Source organism: Fusarium fujikuroi, chromosome FFUJ_chr03 (genome assembly GCF_900079805.1).
Source record: "Fusarium fujikuroi IMI 58289 draft genome, chromosome FFUJ_chr03".
NCBI lineage: Eukaryota > Fungi > Ascomycota > Sordariomycetes > Hypocreales > Nectriaceae > Fusarium > Fusarium fujikuroi.
Genome location: NC_036624.1, coordinates 2435096 through 2449169, shown reverse-complemented (window position 1 = coordinate 2449169; position 14074 = coordinate 2435096). Strand labels below are relative to the sequence as shown.

Below are 14074 nucleotides of genomic sequence, written 5' to 3'. Positions count from 1 at the left end.
TGTTTTGCTCAAACGTTTTGTAGTAGTATTAATACTGGGCATCATTTCCTCACAAATCCTATGCAGGAGACGTATGCTCTCTCTCGATAATATCCTCGCGCGCCAGTGGTCGAGTTCCATCGTTAAGAACCATCGCTTCTCGATGTTGCCGTCGTAGCCTTTGCTCTTCGGCTGAATGTTCTCTGGTTCTTGTCACTTGCTGTTCGACAAGCGGTAAGTTTCCCGCCTCTTCTTCGATCTCCATAATCAGGTCTGGGAGTTCACGAATTCTCCTTCTGGAATTCTCCTTATCCATGAGCCCTGCCTTTTCCAAAGCCCTGAGGCCTCGTCTTGACTCCTTGATTCGATCGACAATCTCCACAATCCTATTTGTCTTGAGTGCCATATAATCCCTGAAGCTTCGGCGTCTTTCTTCCGGAGTATCGCCCCATTCCTGCTTTGCCAACCATTTCTCGACAAAGCGTGCCTTAACTAGCATACTGGCACCGTACTTATTGGCGAGCTCCAGGATGAACATTAAACAGAACCTCTCGGCCATGTCGCGAAGATAATACTCATCCCAATGGCTATCAGTGAGACTCGGTCGCTCGGTATCATCCAGGCTCAGCTCCAGAGAACGGACAAGAGCTGAGTACGCTTTGGGATTGTTCAACTTTGAAAGTCCATCCAGCCCTGAAGTGTCAGTTGTATCTCATGATTTCATCCGCAAAACTCACCAATAGTCTGTCCAGTGAGAAGGGCTAAAGCCCGAAGACACCGCATCCTCTCATCATAATCTGGTCGAGTGATGCCGAATAGCAATATGTGAGTTGTCTCGGAATCGTTCACGGCCCGATCACAAAGGATCTTAATCGCGACTTCTCGTATAGAATAATTCGGGTGATCTAATAGCTTCTCAAGCGTTTCGAGTTCCAACGAGTCTTCCGTATCTTGAGTGATGTATTGTGTCTTTGGCTGTGGTGGCGGAATTTCGTTGTCGTCTCTTATGATGGTGAGGGCAGTGAAGACAGTACTCACTACACTAAAGGTGGCAAAGCCTAAGGTGACAAGAACAACCCTCTCATTACGAGCAAAGCTTAGGAGGCTATCAGCCCATCCCATCTTGGTTGAGTCTGTTGATTGAGCTCATGCTTCACTAAAGTATTGGTAAATGAGTTCTTCATGGCTGTCCAAGTCATCCTGAGGGAAAGGATTCTGCCATAGCTCACCGCCGTATCATGTTCAAATAAGGTTGGACTACCCACGCGTAGCTTCGCATGCGGGCCCCACATGGAGCTTGATAACGATAAGACTTTTTTTCCATCGCAAAAAAACTGAGAGTTGCTGCTACCAGTGCAGCTTTCGCATCAGCAGCATTATCAGTCGCAATGGCCGGCTCCCAGCTCAAACGCCTCAAGGCGTCCCTCAAAGAGCAAGGAATTGTCGGCCCTCAGCAATCGAAGAAGCAGAAACGACGCAATGCTCAGGATGAGCGCTCTCGAAATGACAAACGACTTCAGCGCGGAGTGGTCTTGGAGGGGATTCGCGAGCAATTCAATCCTTTCGATCTTAAGCATGCCAAGGGCCCAAAATTCGAAGTTACGAGTAACCGGCCTATGTTGACTGCTGGCAGCATCAAGGGTCGTCCCGGTCAGGCAAAAGCAGCCAGCGAGGAGAGGGTAAGTTCCAACATTCTGTTCGCGAGGCGCCATCAGGGTAGTGGAGGTGACACGATCTGCTCACATCACTATTGAAATCCAAGCCGACCTCGATATAACCATAAATCAGGTTTTCATGAAGAATCAACTAACTTCTATAAAGCGCCGTCAAACCCTTCTGGTCGAGATGCAACGCCGCAACAAGGTTGGTGGAATTCTCGATCGTCGATTCGGTGAAAACGATCCCACAATGGCCCCCGAAGATAAGATGCTTGAGCGATTTGCCCGAGAAAAGCAGAGAAGTCACAAGAAGAACTCAATGTTTGATTTGGAAGACGACGATGCTTCAGAAGGTTTGACCCACATGGGCAAGTCTCTTTCCTTTGACGATATGGACGATTTCAAAGAAGATGATCTCGAGGAGGACTACGAAAGTGATGGCTCGGTGCGTGAACAGCAGAGATTGAAGCGTATTCGTGCAATAGCAGCCCAAGGTAGTGATGGTGAGGACGATGAACCGGAACGAAAAAAGACGAAGAAGGAGGTGATGGAGGAGGTTATCGCCAAGTCCAAACACTACAAGTACGAGCGACAGGCTGCAAAGGAGGAGGATGAAGAGCTCCGAGAGAAACTTGACAAGGAGTTGCAAAACATCCAGTACATGTTGCACCACAGCCGGCCAGGCGCCAAGCCTCAGAACGAGGGGCTTGCAAAACCCACCATCGCTGGAGTTGACCGAGACGCTTTTGAGAAGAACTTTGATCTTCAAGTAAAGAAACTGGCTCAGGATAAGAGGGCACAGCCTGCCGACCGCACCAAGACTGAGGACGAGAAGGCTGAAGAAGAGTCTACAAGACTCAAGAAGCTCGAAGACAAGCGCCAGAAGCGCATGAGGGGAGAGTCAGTCAGTGACAGCGAGGATGAAGAAGTCGACAACAAAGGCAAGAAGCCTGAGCTTGATGCTATGGATCTGGACGATGAGGAAGACTTTGGCTTGGGCAGCGGTATCCGAGCTCGTCCTACTGCTACTGAGCTTGGCTTTGACGATGAAGATGATTTCGTGATCGACGATGATCTCGTGGCTAGCGGCTCGGACCTGGAACTCGACAGTGAGGGTGAATCAGACATGGAGGATGTGTCTGATGAGGAAGCTGAGGATGAGGAGGATGACTTTACAAAAGGCTTGCTTAATGAGGAAGAGAGCCGAAATCCTGTTTTCGATGCCGACTCGACAACAAAAGCTTCGGCGATTCAGAAGGGCGACGAGCAAGGCCTCCCCTACACCTTTGAATGCCCTCAGTCTTGCGATGAATTGCGAGTCATTCTGGCACCATACCCAGCCAAGACCTTCCCTACAATTGTCCAGAGGATTCGTGCCCTCTATCATCCCAAGCTCAGCAGTATGAACAAGGAGAAGCTTGGCAACTTTGCAAGTGCTTTAGTTGACTACATCGGTCTGCCCTGGGACCCTGCCACTTCTGCCCCTTTTGCGGTGCTCGAAAGCATTGTCCGACACATCCACTCTCTGGCAAAGATGTTCCCTATCGAAATTAGTAAGCAGTTCCGCAAGAATCTTGAGGAGATGGGAGAGTCTCGACCCTTGGCACTAGGAACCGGAGACTTGGTTTTGCTTTCTGCAGTTGGAACCATCTTCCCTACTTCCGATCACTTCCACCAAGTCGTCACTCCTGCTGTGCTGACCATCACTCGATACCTTGGCCAAAGAGTACCACAAAACCTGGCACATTATGCTATTGGGACATATCTCTGTATCCTTGCTGTCAGCTACCAGAAACTTGCTAAGCGCTACGTGCCCGAAGTTGTTAACTTCTCTCTGAATACGCTCTTGGCCCTGGCCCCTGTTGCCACTTCCAAGAAGGTCGGGGATTTTCCTCTTCACATGGCTCCTGAGGGCATCCGCATAGAAGCTGCGACTAAGTCAGAGTCACGGAGACTCAACTTCTCAGACTGCATCGAGCAAGAGGCCAAAAAGACAGAAACGATAGCCCGCAAGGTCGCTATTCTCGATACCACAGCACAAGTTATAGAAACTGCAGCAGATACGTGGACTGGGAAGAGTGCATTCCTCGAGACCTTTGGACAGGCTGCGAGCGTACTCAAACACCTCGGCAGCAAAACCTGCAGGTCACAATTACCTACTACTCTCAATGAAAGAATCGAGAAGTTGCAAGTCAAATTCGACCGCATGCTTAAGGTTGCGCAACTATCGCGCCGCAATGTTGAGCTGCATCATCATCGGCCCTTGGCAATCAAAACCTATGTACCCAAGTTCGAGGAGACATTCGATCCTGATAAGCACTACGACCCCGATCGAGAGCGAGCAGAGTTGGCCAAGCTCAAGAAGGAGCACAAGAAGGAACGCAAGGGTGCCCTTCGGGAGCTGCGCAAGGACGCCAACTTCATGGCACGCGAGAAGTTACGGATCAAGAAGGCAAAGGACGAGGCGTACGAGAAAAAGTACAAGCGTCTTGTTGCCGAGATTCAAAGCGAGGAGGGTCGCGAGGCGAATGCATACGAGCGAGAGAAGTCTGCGAGGAAGAGGGCCAAGAACAGGTAAATGGATTCAATGGCGTAGGTACAGGCTCAGGATACCAATATATGTTTTCGTATGTCCATTTAATGTGTGCGGTTAGAAAGCGTGTAAACAAATCATTTGTAGAGAGTCCTCAGGCTCTGAAGGGGGACTACTTCAAAATGGGTCAGACTTCAATACGACAAAGATCGTACCAGGGACCCTAAGTAAACCGATCAATGTATGACCCGAGAAGTCAATATCTATTGTTTTTGATAGTGTCTAAACCTGACGGATACTTTCCAACTTCAGGTAGCGGTAGCAGGGTAGATAGAGATGCAACAATTGGAGACGCCTACCTGAAATGAATGCCCTGAGGGGGACCTCTACCCTCGACAACAAAAACAATTCATTTAGAGGCCTTTTTAACACATATTAGAGTTCCCCAAAACTTTTTACGAATTCTATGACATAGAGGTCTGGAGTTTTGCTCTCTTGAAGGCCTTTGAGCACTAATAAATTAGTGGAGCCAACTGTTTTATCCTTGGAACTGCTTTCATTATCAACATCAAATCTTGCAGTATCATCCATCATACTACTAGCTCGCTACCAACTGTAAAGCGAACCGTCCACAAATACACAAACAAAAAGTATGGGCACTGAACACAATAACGGCGCAGGGGCACAAGATGAAGAAGAGGACGATTACATGAACATGTCCTTTGACGACCCAATACCTGTAAAAGAGACATCCATACAGCGTACACAGCGATTGAAGCGTGAATCACGAGCACGTGGTATCATCAAGTCGAAAGAGCAAATCGCAGAGGAAGAAGAAGCCGCACGTGAAAAGGCTCTCTCAACCTCAATGCTTGAAGATGCCAAGGCCAAAAAGAGCAAAGGACTCGCCATGATGGCCAAGATGGGGTTCACAGGTGGTGGGCTAGGAAAGAAGACAGAAGATGGGGCTGCTCCTGGACGCACCGAGCCTATCAAGGTCAGCGTGAAGGACGATCGTGGAGGTATTGGGTTGGATAATGAAAAGAAACGAAAAATCAGAGAAGCAGCTGAGGAGAGGGACATCAAGGCCGTTAAAATGGACCCAGACGAGTATCGCGAGCGCGTGAGAAAAGAGCGCGAGGATGCAAGGCTTGAGAAGCAGTTCTTTGCAGCCCAGCGCACGGCAGAGAGGATGGACGATGAAAAGACAGAAGTTTATGGCCCTGGTGCTTCACTGCCAGATTCTAAAGATGAAAAGGAAAAGTCAAGACCGATATCATCCCGACCTCTCAAGTCAATACCGATTAGCTATCGTGGGCTAGTCAGACACAGAGAAGAAGTAGAACGCGACCGACGTATGCGCTACGATCTTGAGCAATCACTATCGCGACTACCAACATACGAAGACGACCAGGAAGATGCAGACGACAAGAGGGCACTAGGAAAGGGATGCACAGTGTATGCTACCGCTGAAGATCTCGACGAAGAAGACGAGGGGCTGGACCAGTTCAATGATCTAGAGATTGGAGAGCGGTTGAAGAGCGTGTTGGAGTATCTGAGGGAGAAGCACCATTATTGTTTCTGGTGCAAAATGGTCTATCCTGATCCTGAGATGGAGGGTTGTCCAGGTTTGACCGAGGAGGATCATGATTAGCTGTGGCAATGCCGTGTCATGACCATTTTATGAGAAATAGATAGACACCTCGTGTCGTTTGAACCGATATTGCCACAACAGGAAAGCTTCGAGACATATTTATTTATTTTTATTTTTATTTTTTAAGTATAAAGGCTGTTTTTACCTGGATATAAGACGTGCCACTTGCTTCAAGGCAATCTTTATTGTCTTCCTCGTTGCATTATGCGACCATGTTAGATTCAGGTCGCATAACTGGCCTGGACTCGGCGAGTTGTCACCACAGAATCGCCTCAACAGAATTTCTCGATTCTTATCTCACTTAATCGCTGTTTCTCAACCATTGCCATGGCGCCTCAACAGATAAGCAGATAATGAGTAGATATTTGGTGGGTCATGATAGGAAGATGTGAATACAAAGCTACCGATTCATCCTTAGACAAGCTCATAAGGTTCCTGTAGTTGCACAAGATATTGCCAATGGATTACTTATGGTCGTAAGCTTAAGGTAAAGCTGCTCAGCACAAGGCAAGAAACGTTCGGAATTGGTACTATGATCCAACAACTATTCCACAAGTCCATAAAATTCATGGATTATATCTTGAACGCTTTGCATTCTCTCGTTACTCGTCAAGTTCACTGCCTGAACTATCTTCCTTTCCATCTCAACCTACCAACCCAGTGAGCCCATCTTTGAACCTCCTCCTCGTCCAGTAACAGCTCCACGGTGTAGTAGTCTCGTGCCAGCTCCTCGTGCGTTTTGAAGTGATGAACAAAGCGATGGCAGGCACCACACAGCCACGCCACATTCTGCAGATCTTCTTTACGGTGCCATCCTCGCTTAACGGCCTTTTCATGCACGAACCGTGGGATGAGGTGATGGTAAGACAGAGGAACCCAGGATCGGGCACATAGCTCACACGCGTCAGCCCGAGTTGAACGTGTAGCGGGAGGTGGCTCGATGAGAGGAGTTATGTACGAGGTGAGAATGGGAAGGAGGAATGACTCTGGGGATGACGGAAGATGCGATGCAACATAGGGATCGGCAGAGATAAGGTTGTAAGTTGTGAGGGTCTCGATAACAGATGGTGGCAGGTTTAACAACAAAAGGCTGTCTTTTGTGAGTGGGAGAGAGTACTGCTCCTGCAACATTTCGTCCTCTCGCCATGCCCTATACTCGAGGTCCTGCAACTCCTCTGGAAGATTGTCAAAGATCTCAGCAGCGAGATAGTCGACAAATTCAGCAAGTTCCTCAGCATCTTTCTCCGGGCCCGGGGCCGGGGTGGATGCAACGAGCGGAGCACCGGTGTTCCTACCACGTCGACGGCGCTTGGGCGGGTCCGGGGCCGAAGAGGCGGGCTGTAGGAGAGTGGTGGACAAACAGTCCCGAAAGAGGGCGTAGTTTTCAGGGTTGTTGTTGATGGCCGGCATTGTAGTTTGGGTGTGGTATTAACTGTAGTTTGGTGCCACAGTCGATACAGAGAATAGGTAGGTACCTAGTAGGTAGGTAGGTAGTTAGTTCCGTGACGTAATTGATTTCCATCACAATCTTTTACTGTGGGAGATCACATATTTACATATTAATCCTACCTGCTGCTTACTAGCTACTGGAATTTTGCGGAATAGTTTGAAAGCTGAAGGAGCTGTCTGAATGTTGAGAGCTGTAGGCTTTCCTGATAGTATTGTGCCTAGTGAGCCACCGCCGGTTGAGTCATTCGGTGGAAGTGGCCAGCTCTTCACCCTGTAGTGCTTCGTAGAAACCATGTCGCGCCCTGTATCCTGAACACAACGAAGTGATGAGCTGGCGTTGCTGCATAGACATTATTGCAGTCATGGCGCCGGGCGGTCTTATGCTGTCTGAACGGTTCCATCAGTGGACACACACCACCGCGGCGAATTCAAGTCCGAGCCGAGCCGAGCGACTGGCCGGTCAAGACTCTGAGCCACTGGGTGAAACGGTGAAGAGCGAGGCTTTATTTGGTGTCTCGAGTACAATAGTACACGTGGTCAAGCTTTGTTGTAAATGCATTGTTGATCGTCGACAAATGTATCAGCTGAAGACCCTGACTTGCAAAATGAAGGGCAAGCAACGCAGCATGCAGCGAACAAGCTTAAACTAAAACATCAAGTGAAGTAACGTTTGCGTTTCACTGATCTACGAGATTTTCAAACAACCTAGAAACATTCTTTCCATGATCGTGTATCAAGAGTCTAATAATAGAGGGCAAGATGTTAAACGACCTGTGCAAGAGCCTGGGCATGGCTAAGCAAAAATAGTATCAAATAACCAGTGATGAAGTATAACCCGGTATACCAGCATATTGTTCATCTATCCATAGTATCAAAACGTTGGAAATGCATAGAGATTACACCTGTTTGTTTATAATTACCGCCTCTATTGTATTCATGGTTGAAACGGCCATGGACAATAGATCCGCTTCTTGAGCATAACAGAAAAGTACCCAGCCTACTAGCCAGACAGCCAGGGAAGCCAGGGCAAAGTCAAACGTAGTGGGCACTTATCAATGAAGACCCAGTTATCAAAAAATCGGCCCGCGGAGTCAGGATATTCTAGAAAGGAGAAAGAAAAGTCACGGCACTCGCATGTCATCATCCACGACAACAAACCAAGAATACGCCTGAGCGGAGTTATTAGGACATGGATGTCAGGAGATGCGAGGAGATGTTACAAACAGCTTCAGGGCTCAGCAACTCTGTTAAGGGCTAGTGAGCGGGAATGTAACGCGCTGATACAATAGATTATGCAGCCAATTCCAGTACTCAAAGGGCTAACATGGCTGGCTATTGCTTCAGCTCATATGAGAAAGGGCTGAATGAGAGTTGAGGCTCTGCGGCAGACGTAACATCCAGATCAAATATCAACATGCGATCTACACGAGATCTAATTTGCAATCTGAGTAACACCGAAAAGTATAGATTTCATCACCTGTTTCTTGCTCGCTATCCGGAAAAGGGCCGCCGTTGTCAGGAGACTTGTGGTGAGGGCATTCAGGGTTGTGTTTGATAACACAGATTGTCCAACCAATGACGATTCCATGAAACCGTACGTGACGAGAGACGCAGCATGACATAACGGAGCGTTGCATCCGAGAGATGGAGAGAAAGACAAAGTCAGAGACAGAGACAGATGAGATTGATATGGAAACGGCATAACGTGAGAGGGGGACGGAACCCGAACTGTTGAATTTGACCGAAGACTACGCCGCAAGTCATGTTCGGTAGAGTCGGGAACACGTACGCACGTACATACATGCACGCATTGCATCTACACTGCTTATCAAATAAGGCGGTTACACAAATGAATGAGAGAATGGGGGGCCGCATAGCTTCACCAGACTCTCAATTCTAGGCTCAATGAGGAGTCCAGGCTAAGGCAAGTCGCTGCAGAGGCTGATATGGAACTGCTTTACCCGCTCCGCTCACCTCCCTCCCCGCAAAGCACTGATGGAGGGCACAGAGTAGAAAAGTGAGTGGGGGGTTCCATGGAAAGCTCTGGTGGTTGTAAAAAAAAACGATATTTTCTGGCCTGAAAAGTTGGAAGCGCGTAAGCCGCGGGAAGGACGGGAGACGATCCCATAATGGAGGGACAGAAGAGGGAGTCAGCCAAGAAGGGATCAGAGGGAGTAAAAGGCCCGAGTGACGAGGAAAGAATGCCTCCCAAGTTGGACCTGAGACAGGATAGGACAAGCTCGAGTGATTTGATATCAACAAACTTGGAACAGCTCGAGTATGGGAATCTTTGGGCGTCCTAGGGTGTACAGTATGATGACACGTAGGGCAAGGTACAGCATCTTTGTTGAACCCTCTCATCCCAACTGACATCACATACAAGAGATGGGCAGACAGCTTTTGTTTGCCATGTGAAAGTTGCACTCTCAACAAGTTTCACGGGCCAAAAATACACAAAACACAAGTATCGAAGTTAGACATGAATCAAAACCTCCACTACCAACGGATACTGTACCTAAGCTTGTCCTTGTGCTTGTGCTGCCGCTAATCTTCAGGCGGCGACATGGGAAATCCGATGCGCTGTCTCCACTGGCCATATCACTACAGCCAGCCACTGTCAAGACCAAGCTCAGTTGGGAATTACCCGATGCGTGGTTCCAGAGGCTCCTCTCGTGGGGGCCTGGAGCCCTGTCAATCGACCACCTTGCTATCATGAGTGACTTAATTGGGTAATCGACTACCTTGTCTTGAGGTAAGGCAAGGCAAGGCCAGGCATCCAGGGACTAGGGTCTCGCTAAGGGTTCTCATCCACTTTGCTCTGCTGGGGCTGCTTCTCACCTCAGGTCACTTACACACCACAGGTCAGGAAACGGAGCCAACGGAGATGGGATGGCGTCTCTGGAAGGGGGACGGGAGGGGGGAGTCGGCGCTTCTTTTGTTTTAACTCTCTCTAGGTAGTCGAATGGATCTTTGCCCTTCATTGAAATAGTCTGGCATGTCCTTCCAGAAGCTGAATCCTTCGATATTTGATCCATCATCTTTCTCCTTACCTTACCTACTACAACTATACACCACAGCCTACCTCGTCAACAACACCAACTCATATATCTACACAGCAGCTTCCATATAACTACTATATACTATCGACGCAAGGCCAGACCAGCAACATGCATCCTTCCAAGTTGCTCACAAACCAGCCAAGCAAGGCCATCTACATTGATAGCATTGCCACACTCTCCGACCCTCTCTCCTCCATGTCTTCCACCTTCTCTCTTGTCTCTCTCCTCACCATGGCCTATCACATCCGAACACCGCTGCCCTCGAACCAGGAACGCCTTCTCACTCTCTTGAACACCATGTCGCCAGCCTTAAGAACAGACACAGAATCCAGATACTCCCGCGAGGAGATCCTGAACTCCTTTGTCCACTTTCTCAGCCCCGTCCTCAACGGCATGGCAGGCATGCTTGAGCTTCTCACAAACGTCGACGCCTTCTCACGCCCAGGAGATTTCCGCCAATTCTGGAGCCTTGAAAGGAGCAATTTGATCAGAGACTTTGTGGAGAGTGGGGGACCGTTGCGGGGGATGCAGGGCTACGACGTCCCCTTTCTCGAGACCTTTGTGAAGGACCCCTCTTGCAGAATTGCTCTTGGTAGCAATAATGGCATGCTTTTGTTAGTCCCAGGAGACGCCGAGGTCGGCGATGATGTTTGGTGGGACGAAGACGAGCACCGTCTCACCGTCTCCAGGAAAGGCGCTGAAGACATCAACACCAATGCTGAAGCCTATCTTGACAATGGCTCCAGGATAACCGTTATGGCTATTTCCTCTGCCACTTAAGTAAGGTTTCGCGATTTCGCACCTCATGACGACTTGACGATACATTTTGACGCTACTGATACGTACTCTTGGGGGGTTTTTTTATTATTATTATTTGGTTTTTTCGGGAGAGGAGATTTGATATCCACAGCGGGATTTTTCACATTTTTTTTTGGTTGTTTTGGGATTTGTAGGCAGCTAACTGCGCTTACTGGAGTACTATGGCGGCGTATGAGCGACGATAAACCTACTTACCTCTCCAAGTGAAAATAGAGGTAGCATGCATAGAGCAGATCCATTGAGTTTATCTTTGATATGACAGTTGGAAATTTATCAAACTTTTATCATAAATGGCATGTGCAAGCGCATCCCACGTGCTTAAGCCACAGTTCTATGCCCACCTCAGTTAGTGTACCAGCCACGCACTTCATACCTCCTTAGGTAGCCCACTTTCCTTGATGGCTGTCTTGCAGCTTGCAGATCTAGCCTACTAGCTCTCCCATCTCAGCTGCGTCATCTTGGCTGCCCTGCATCTTTTTTCAACTGCGTGTACCTTACCACAATGGCGTCGGACGAAGAACCAGGAAGTAGGCCTAGTCGGAGGCGCTACGAGGACGAGGGCAACGAAATCAGAGACGATCACCGATCGAAATATTCAGAACGTGACTCCGGACGCCGAGAACGTCGTCGATCACGCGACCGACGCGAACGAAGACGGTCCCGGACACCAGAATCTTCACGGCGGAGGTCACGAAGCCGAGACCGTCAACGAGACACAAACCGTGAACATAGAAGTCGAAGATCACGAGACGATAAGAGTTCAAGGCGAAGACGTGACGATGATGACGGGGGGGATGACAGACGGGTTGCAAAGCGAAGCCCCTTGAGGCGCACTGGCCCTTTGCCATCTCAGGCAGACTCTTTCGCCGTTACCACCGGCGAGGCTCCTGAGAAACCCAAGGAAAAGCCCAACTTCGGATCCACAGGCGTCTTGGCGGCGGCCTCGAATTCAGTGGCACAGGCGGACGGCACGGCAATTACACTCAAGTATCACGAGCCTTCCGAGGCGCGTAAGCCGTCGCCACGCGATGTATGGAAGTTGTTCGTTTTCAAAGGCCAGGATATTGTCGACACGATAGAGCTCAGCACGAGGAGCTGCTGGCTCATCGGGCGAGAAATGTCAGTTGTGGACTTGCCCGCGGAGCATCCTAGCATCAGCAAGCAACACGCCGTGATTCAATTTCGCTATGTTGAGAAGAGGAACGAGTTTGGCGACAAAATTGGCAAAGTCAAGCCGTACCTCATCGATCTGGAGAGTGCCAATGGAACGGTTTTGAATGATAGCAAGATCCCAGATAGCAGATATTTGGAGCTCAGGGATAAGGATATGATCCAATTCGGACACAGCACGAGAGAGTATGTGATAATGCTTGCTCCACGAGATTGATCTCTACGAAAATGGAACGATGCACATTTGAGCATGTGGTGACCAGTCTCACTGGAGGTACAAGGTTTAGCCCCAAGATGGAATCATACGGCAAGCACATCCATGTCTGCCACAACTAAGAAACTCGGACCATATTCACACCAGCATTGAATGCAAGTGGGAAAAGAAGCATGGTTCAATATGGCCATTCAAGGGTACACATACGAAGTCTAGAGCCACGTCAACAGGCGTTCGGGGGCGATGTTCCCGTGAAGGAGAGGTCGATTCTTCTAATTTCCTGAAAATGAGGCCACGGATCATGGAGGCTCTCGGGTGCCTCCCGAGCTTTCATTCAAGGTATCAAGGAGCTGAGCGATGACTCAACTGCGCAATGGCCTGGAAACCTCGTTGAGATTGGATAACTCTTGCGGCTGAAAGCAACTCGCTGGGGCCTGGATTCATATCGACTAGATCAATGAGCATTAGCCCTGAATGCGCCACATAAGAGAGGTTGGCCAAAAAAACTAGGCTCTGAGCCAAAGGTCAGCCTACTGCGAGTCTGGATGGGATTTTCTCCAATCTGTATTCACAAATTGGGATTGCAAATCCTTGCATCGGCGCAAGGAGAATAACAGTTAGAGCTTTCACCTCAGATAGACTTGACAGAAGGCAAGAAAGGCGTTGGTTGTGTATTTGTGTCTTATTCTAGAGCAGTGTTATTCCCATTGCTACTATGTATCCTTTGGTGCTTTTTGTTTCTCATATTCGCTTGACATTGACAGAGTCAAATACCTACACGAACCAACCCGCTGAAGATAAATGGCAAGCTGTGACGGCACTGCTGTTAAACTCGTTAAACTTGGGATGAAGTTTAAGATGCTCTTGACAAGGTCATTTATACAAATACGTTGTAAGCAAATAGGGCCAGTGTCTTCGATTTCTCCAGGTGCAGGACGAACCATTTAATTATTGCGAATATACCAACTAAGCCGCTGGTTGAAACGAATTGTTCTACCATATAGTAGCAAGTGAACCCCAAGTTCGAATAGCTGAATAAGGTTTCTTATTACTAGTGCTGGGGTTTGCCCAGTCTGGCTTATTGCCTCCTGTCTGGTCGCCCCTATATCTTGTCTATATGGGCAAACCGCATTCAATCAGACTCATCCAAGCTACACAACACAAACCTGTGTAGATGAAACCCTATTAGAACCTACCCTCATGATCTTCCAGTCACATCCCATGAAGATGCCTATCTTCTCTTGTAACTCCATATAACTGCCAGATAACACAACTGGCAAAAAGACATACATACAACAGCAGGTATTCGCTGGTCGTCACCGACCCAACTACTAATCCGCCCCTTATCAGCTTATCTATGGGGGAGCGGACGGGACCCCGAGTTCTCTGATAGGTATGGTCGTATGTGCTTAAGTGAGGGCATCGCCAGATCTATATGGCAGTCAAGATCATCAAGATTGTTTCACAGGGATAAACGGCGTGTCCCTTCTGATATCACGACATGTGAAGAACTTCTAACGAGGAAAAAAGCAAATAAAT

At 48.6% G+C, this 14074-nt stretch overlaps 6 protein-coding genes and 1 non-coding gene; 4 read left to right on the top strand and 3 right to left on the bottom strand.

Moving 5' to 3' along the window:
• Positions 1-58: 58 nt before the first annotated feature.
• Positions 59-1101, bottom strand: FFUJ_02875 (uncharacterized protein; the record flags this gene model as incomplete). XM_023574657.1 has 2 exons in its annotated part: positions 59-672; positions 717-1101. The coding sequence occupies 2 exons, from the start codon at positions 1099-1101 to the stop codon at positions 59-61; spliced, it is 999 nt and encodes a 332-aa protein (XP_023427972.1).
• Positions 1102-1367: 266 nt separating this feature from the next.
• Positions 1368-4215, top strand: FFUJ_02874 (related to NOP14-nuclear and nucleolar protein with possible role in ribosome biogenesis; the record flags this gene model as incomplete). XM_023574656.1 has 2 exons in its annotated part: positions 1368-1658; positions 1801-4215. The coding sequence occupies 2 exons, from the start codon at positions 1368-1370 to the stop codon at positions 4213-4215; spliced, it is 2706 nt and encodes a 901-aa protein (XP_023427971.1).
• A 607-nt stretch (positions 4216-4822) lies between these two features.
• Positions 4823-5824, top strand: FFUJ_02873 (related to G-patch domain protein; the record flags this gene model as incomplete). Its single annotated transcript, XM_023574655.1, has 1 exon — positions 4823-5824. One exon carries the CDS (start codon positions 4823-4825, stop codon positions 5822-5824), a length of 1002 nt encoding a protein of 333 aa, XP_023427970.1.
• Positions 5825-6451: 627 nt separating this feature from the next.
• FFUJ_02872 (uncharacterized protein) lies at positions 6452-7234 on the bottom strand (the record flags this gene model as incomplete). The annotated part of the gene is made up of 1 exon (XM_023574654.1): positions 6452-7234. The coding sequence occupies one exon, from the start codon at positions 7232-7234 to the stop codon at positions 6452-6454; it is 783 nt and encodes a 260-aa protein (XP_023427969.1).
• Positions 7235-10440: 3206 nt separating this feature from the next.
• Positions 10441-11112, top strand: FFUJ_02871 (uncharacterized protein; the record flags this gene model as incomplete). The annotated part of the gene is made up of 1 exon (XM_023574653.1): positions 10441-11112. One exon carries the CDS (start codon positions 10441-10443, stop codon positions 11110-11112), a length of 672 nt encoding a protein of 223 aa, XP_023427968.1.
• Positions 11113-11653: 541 nt separating this feature from the next.
• FFUJ_02870 (related to PML1 Subunit of the RES complex, which is required for nuclear retention of unspliced pre-mRNAs) lies at positions 11654-12538 on the top strand (the record flags this gene model as incomplete). Its single annotated transcript, XM_023574652.1, has 1 exon — positions 11654-12538. One exon carries the CDS (start codon positions 11654-11656, stop codon positions 12536-12538), a length of 885 nt encoding a protein of 294 aa, XP_023428855.1.
• A 1284-nt stretch (positions 12539-13822) lies between these two features.
• On the bottom strand, positions 13823-13938 carry FFUJ_scaffold04.rrna1. The gene has a single exon (XR_002792832.1). It is a non-coding gene; the product is annotated as a ribosomal RNA (ribosomal RNA).
• Positions 13939-14074: the final 136 nt, after the last annotated feature.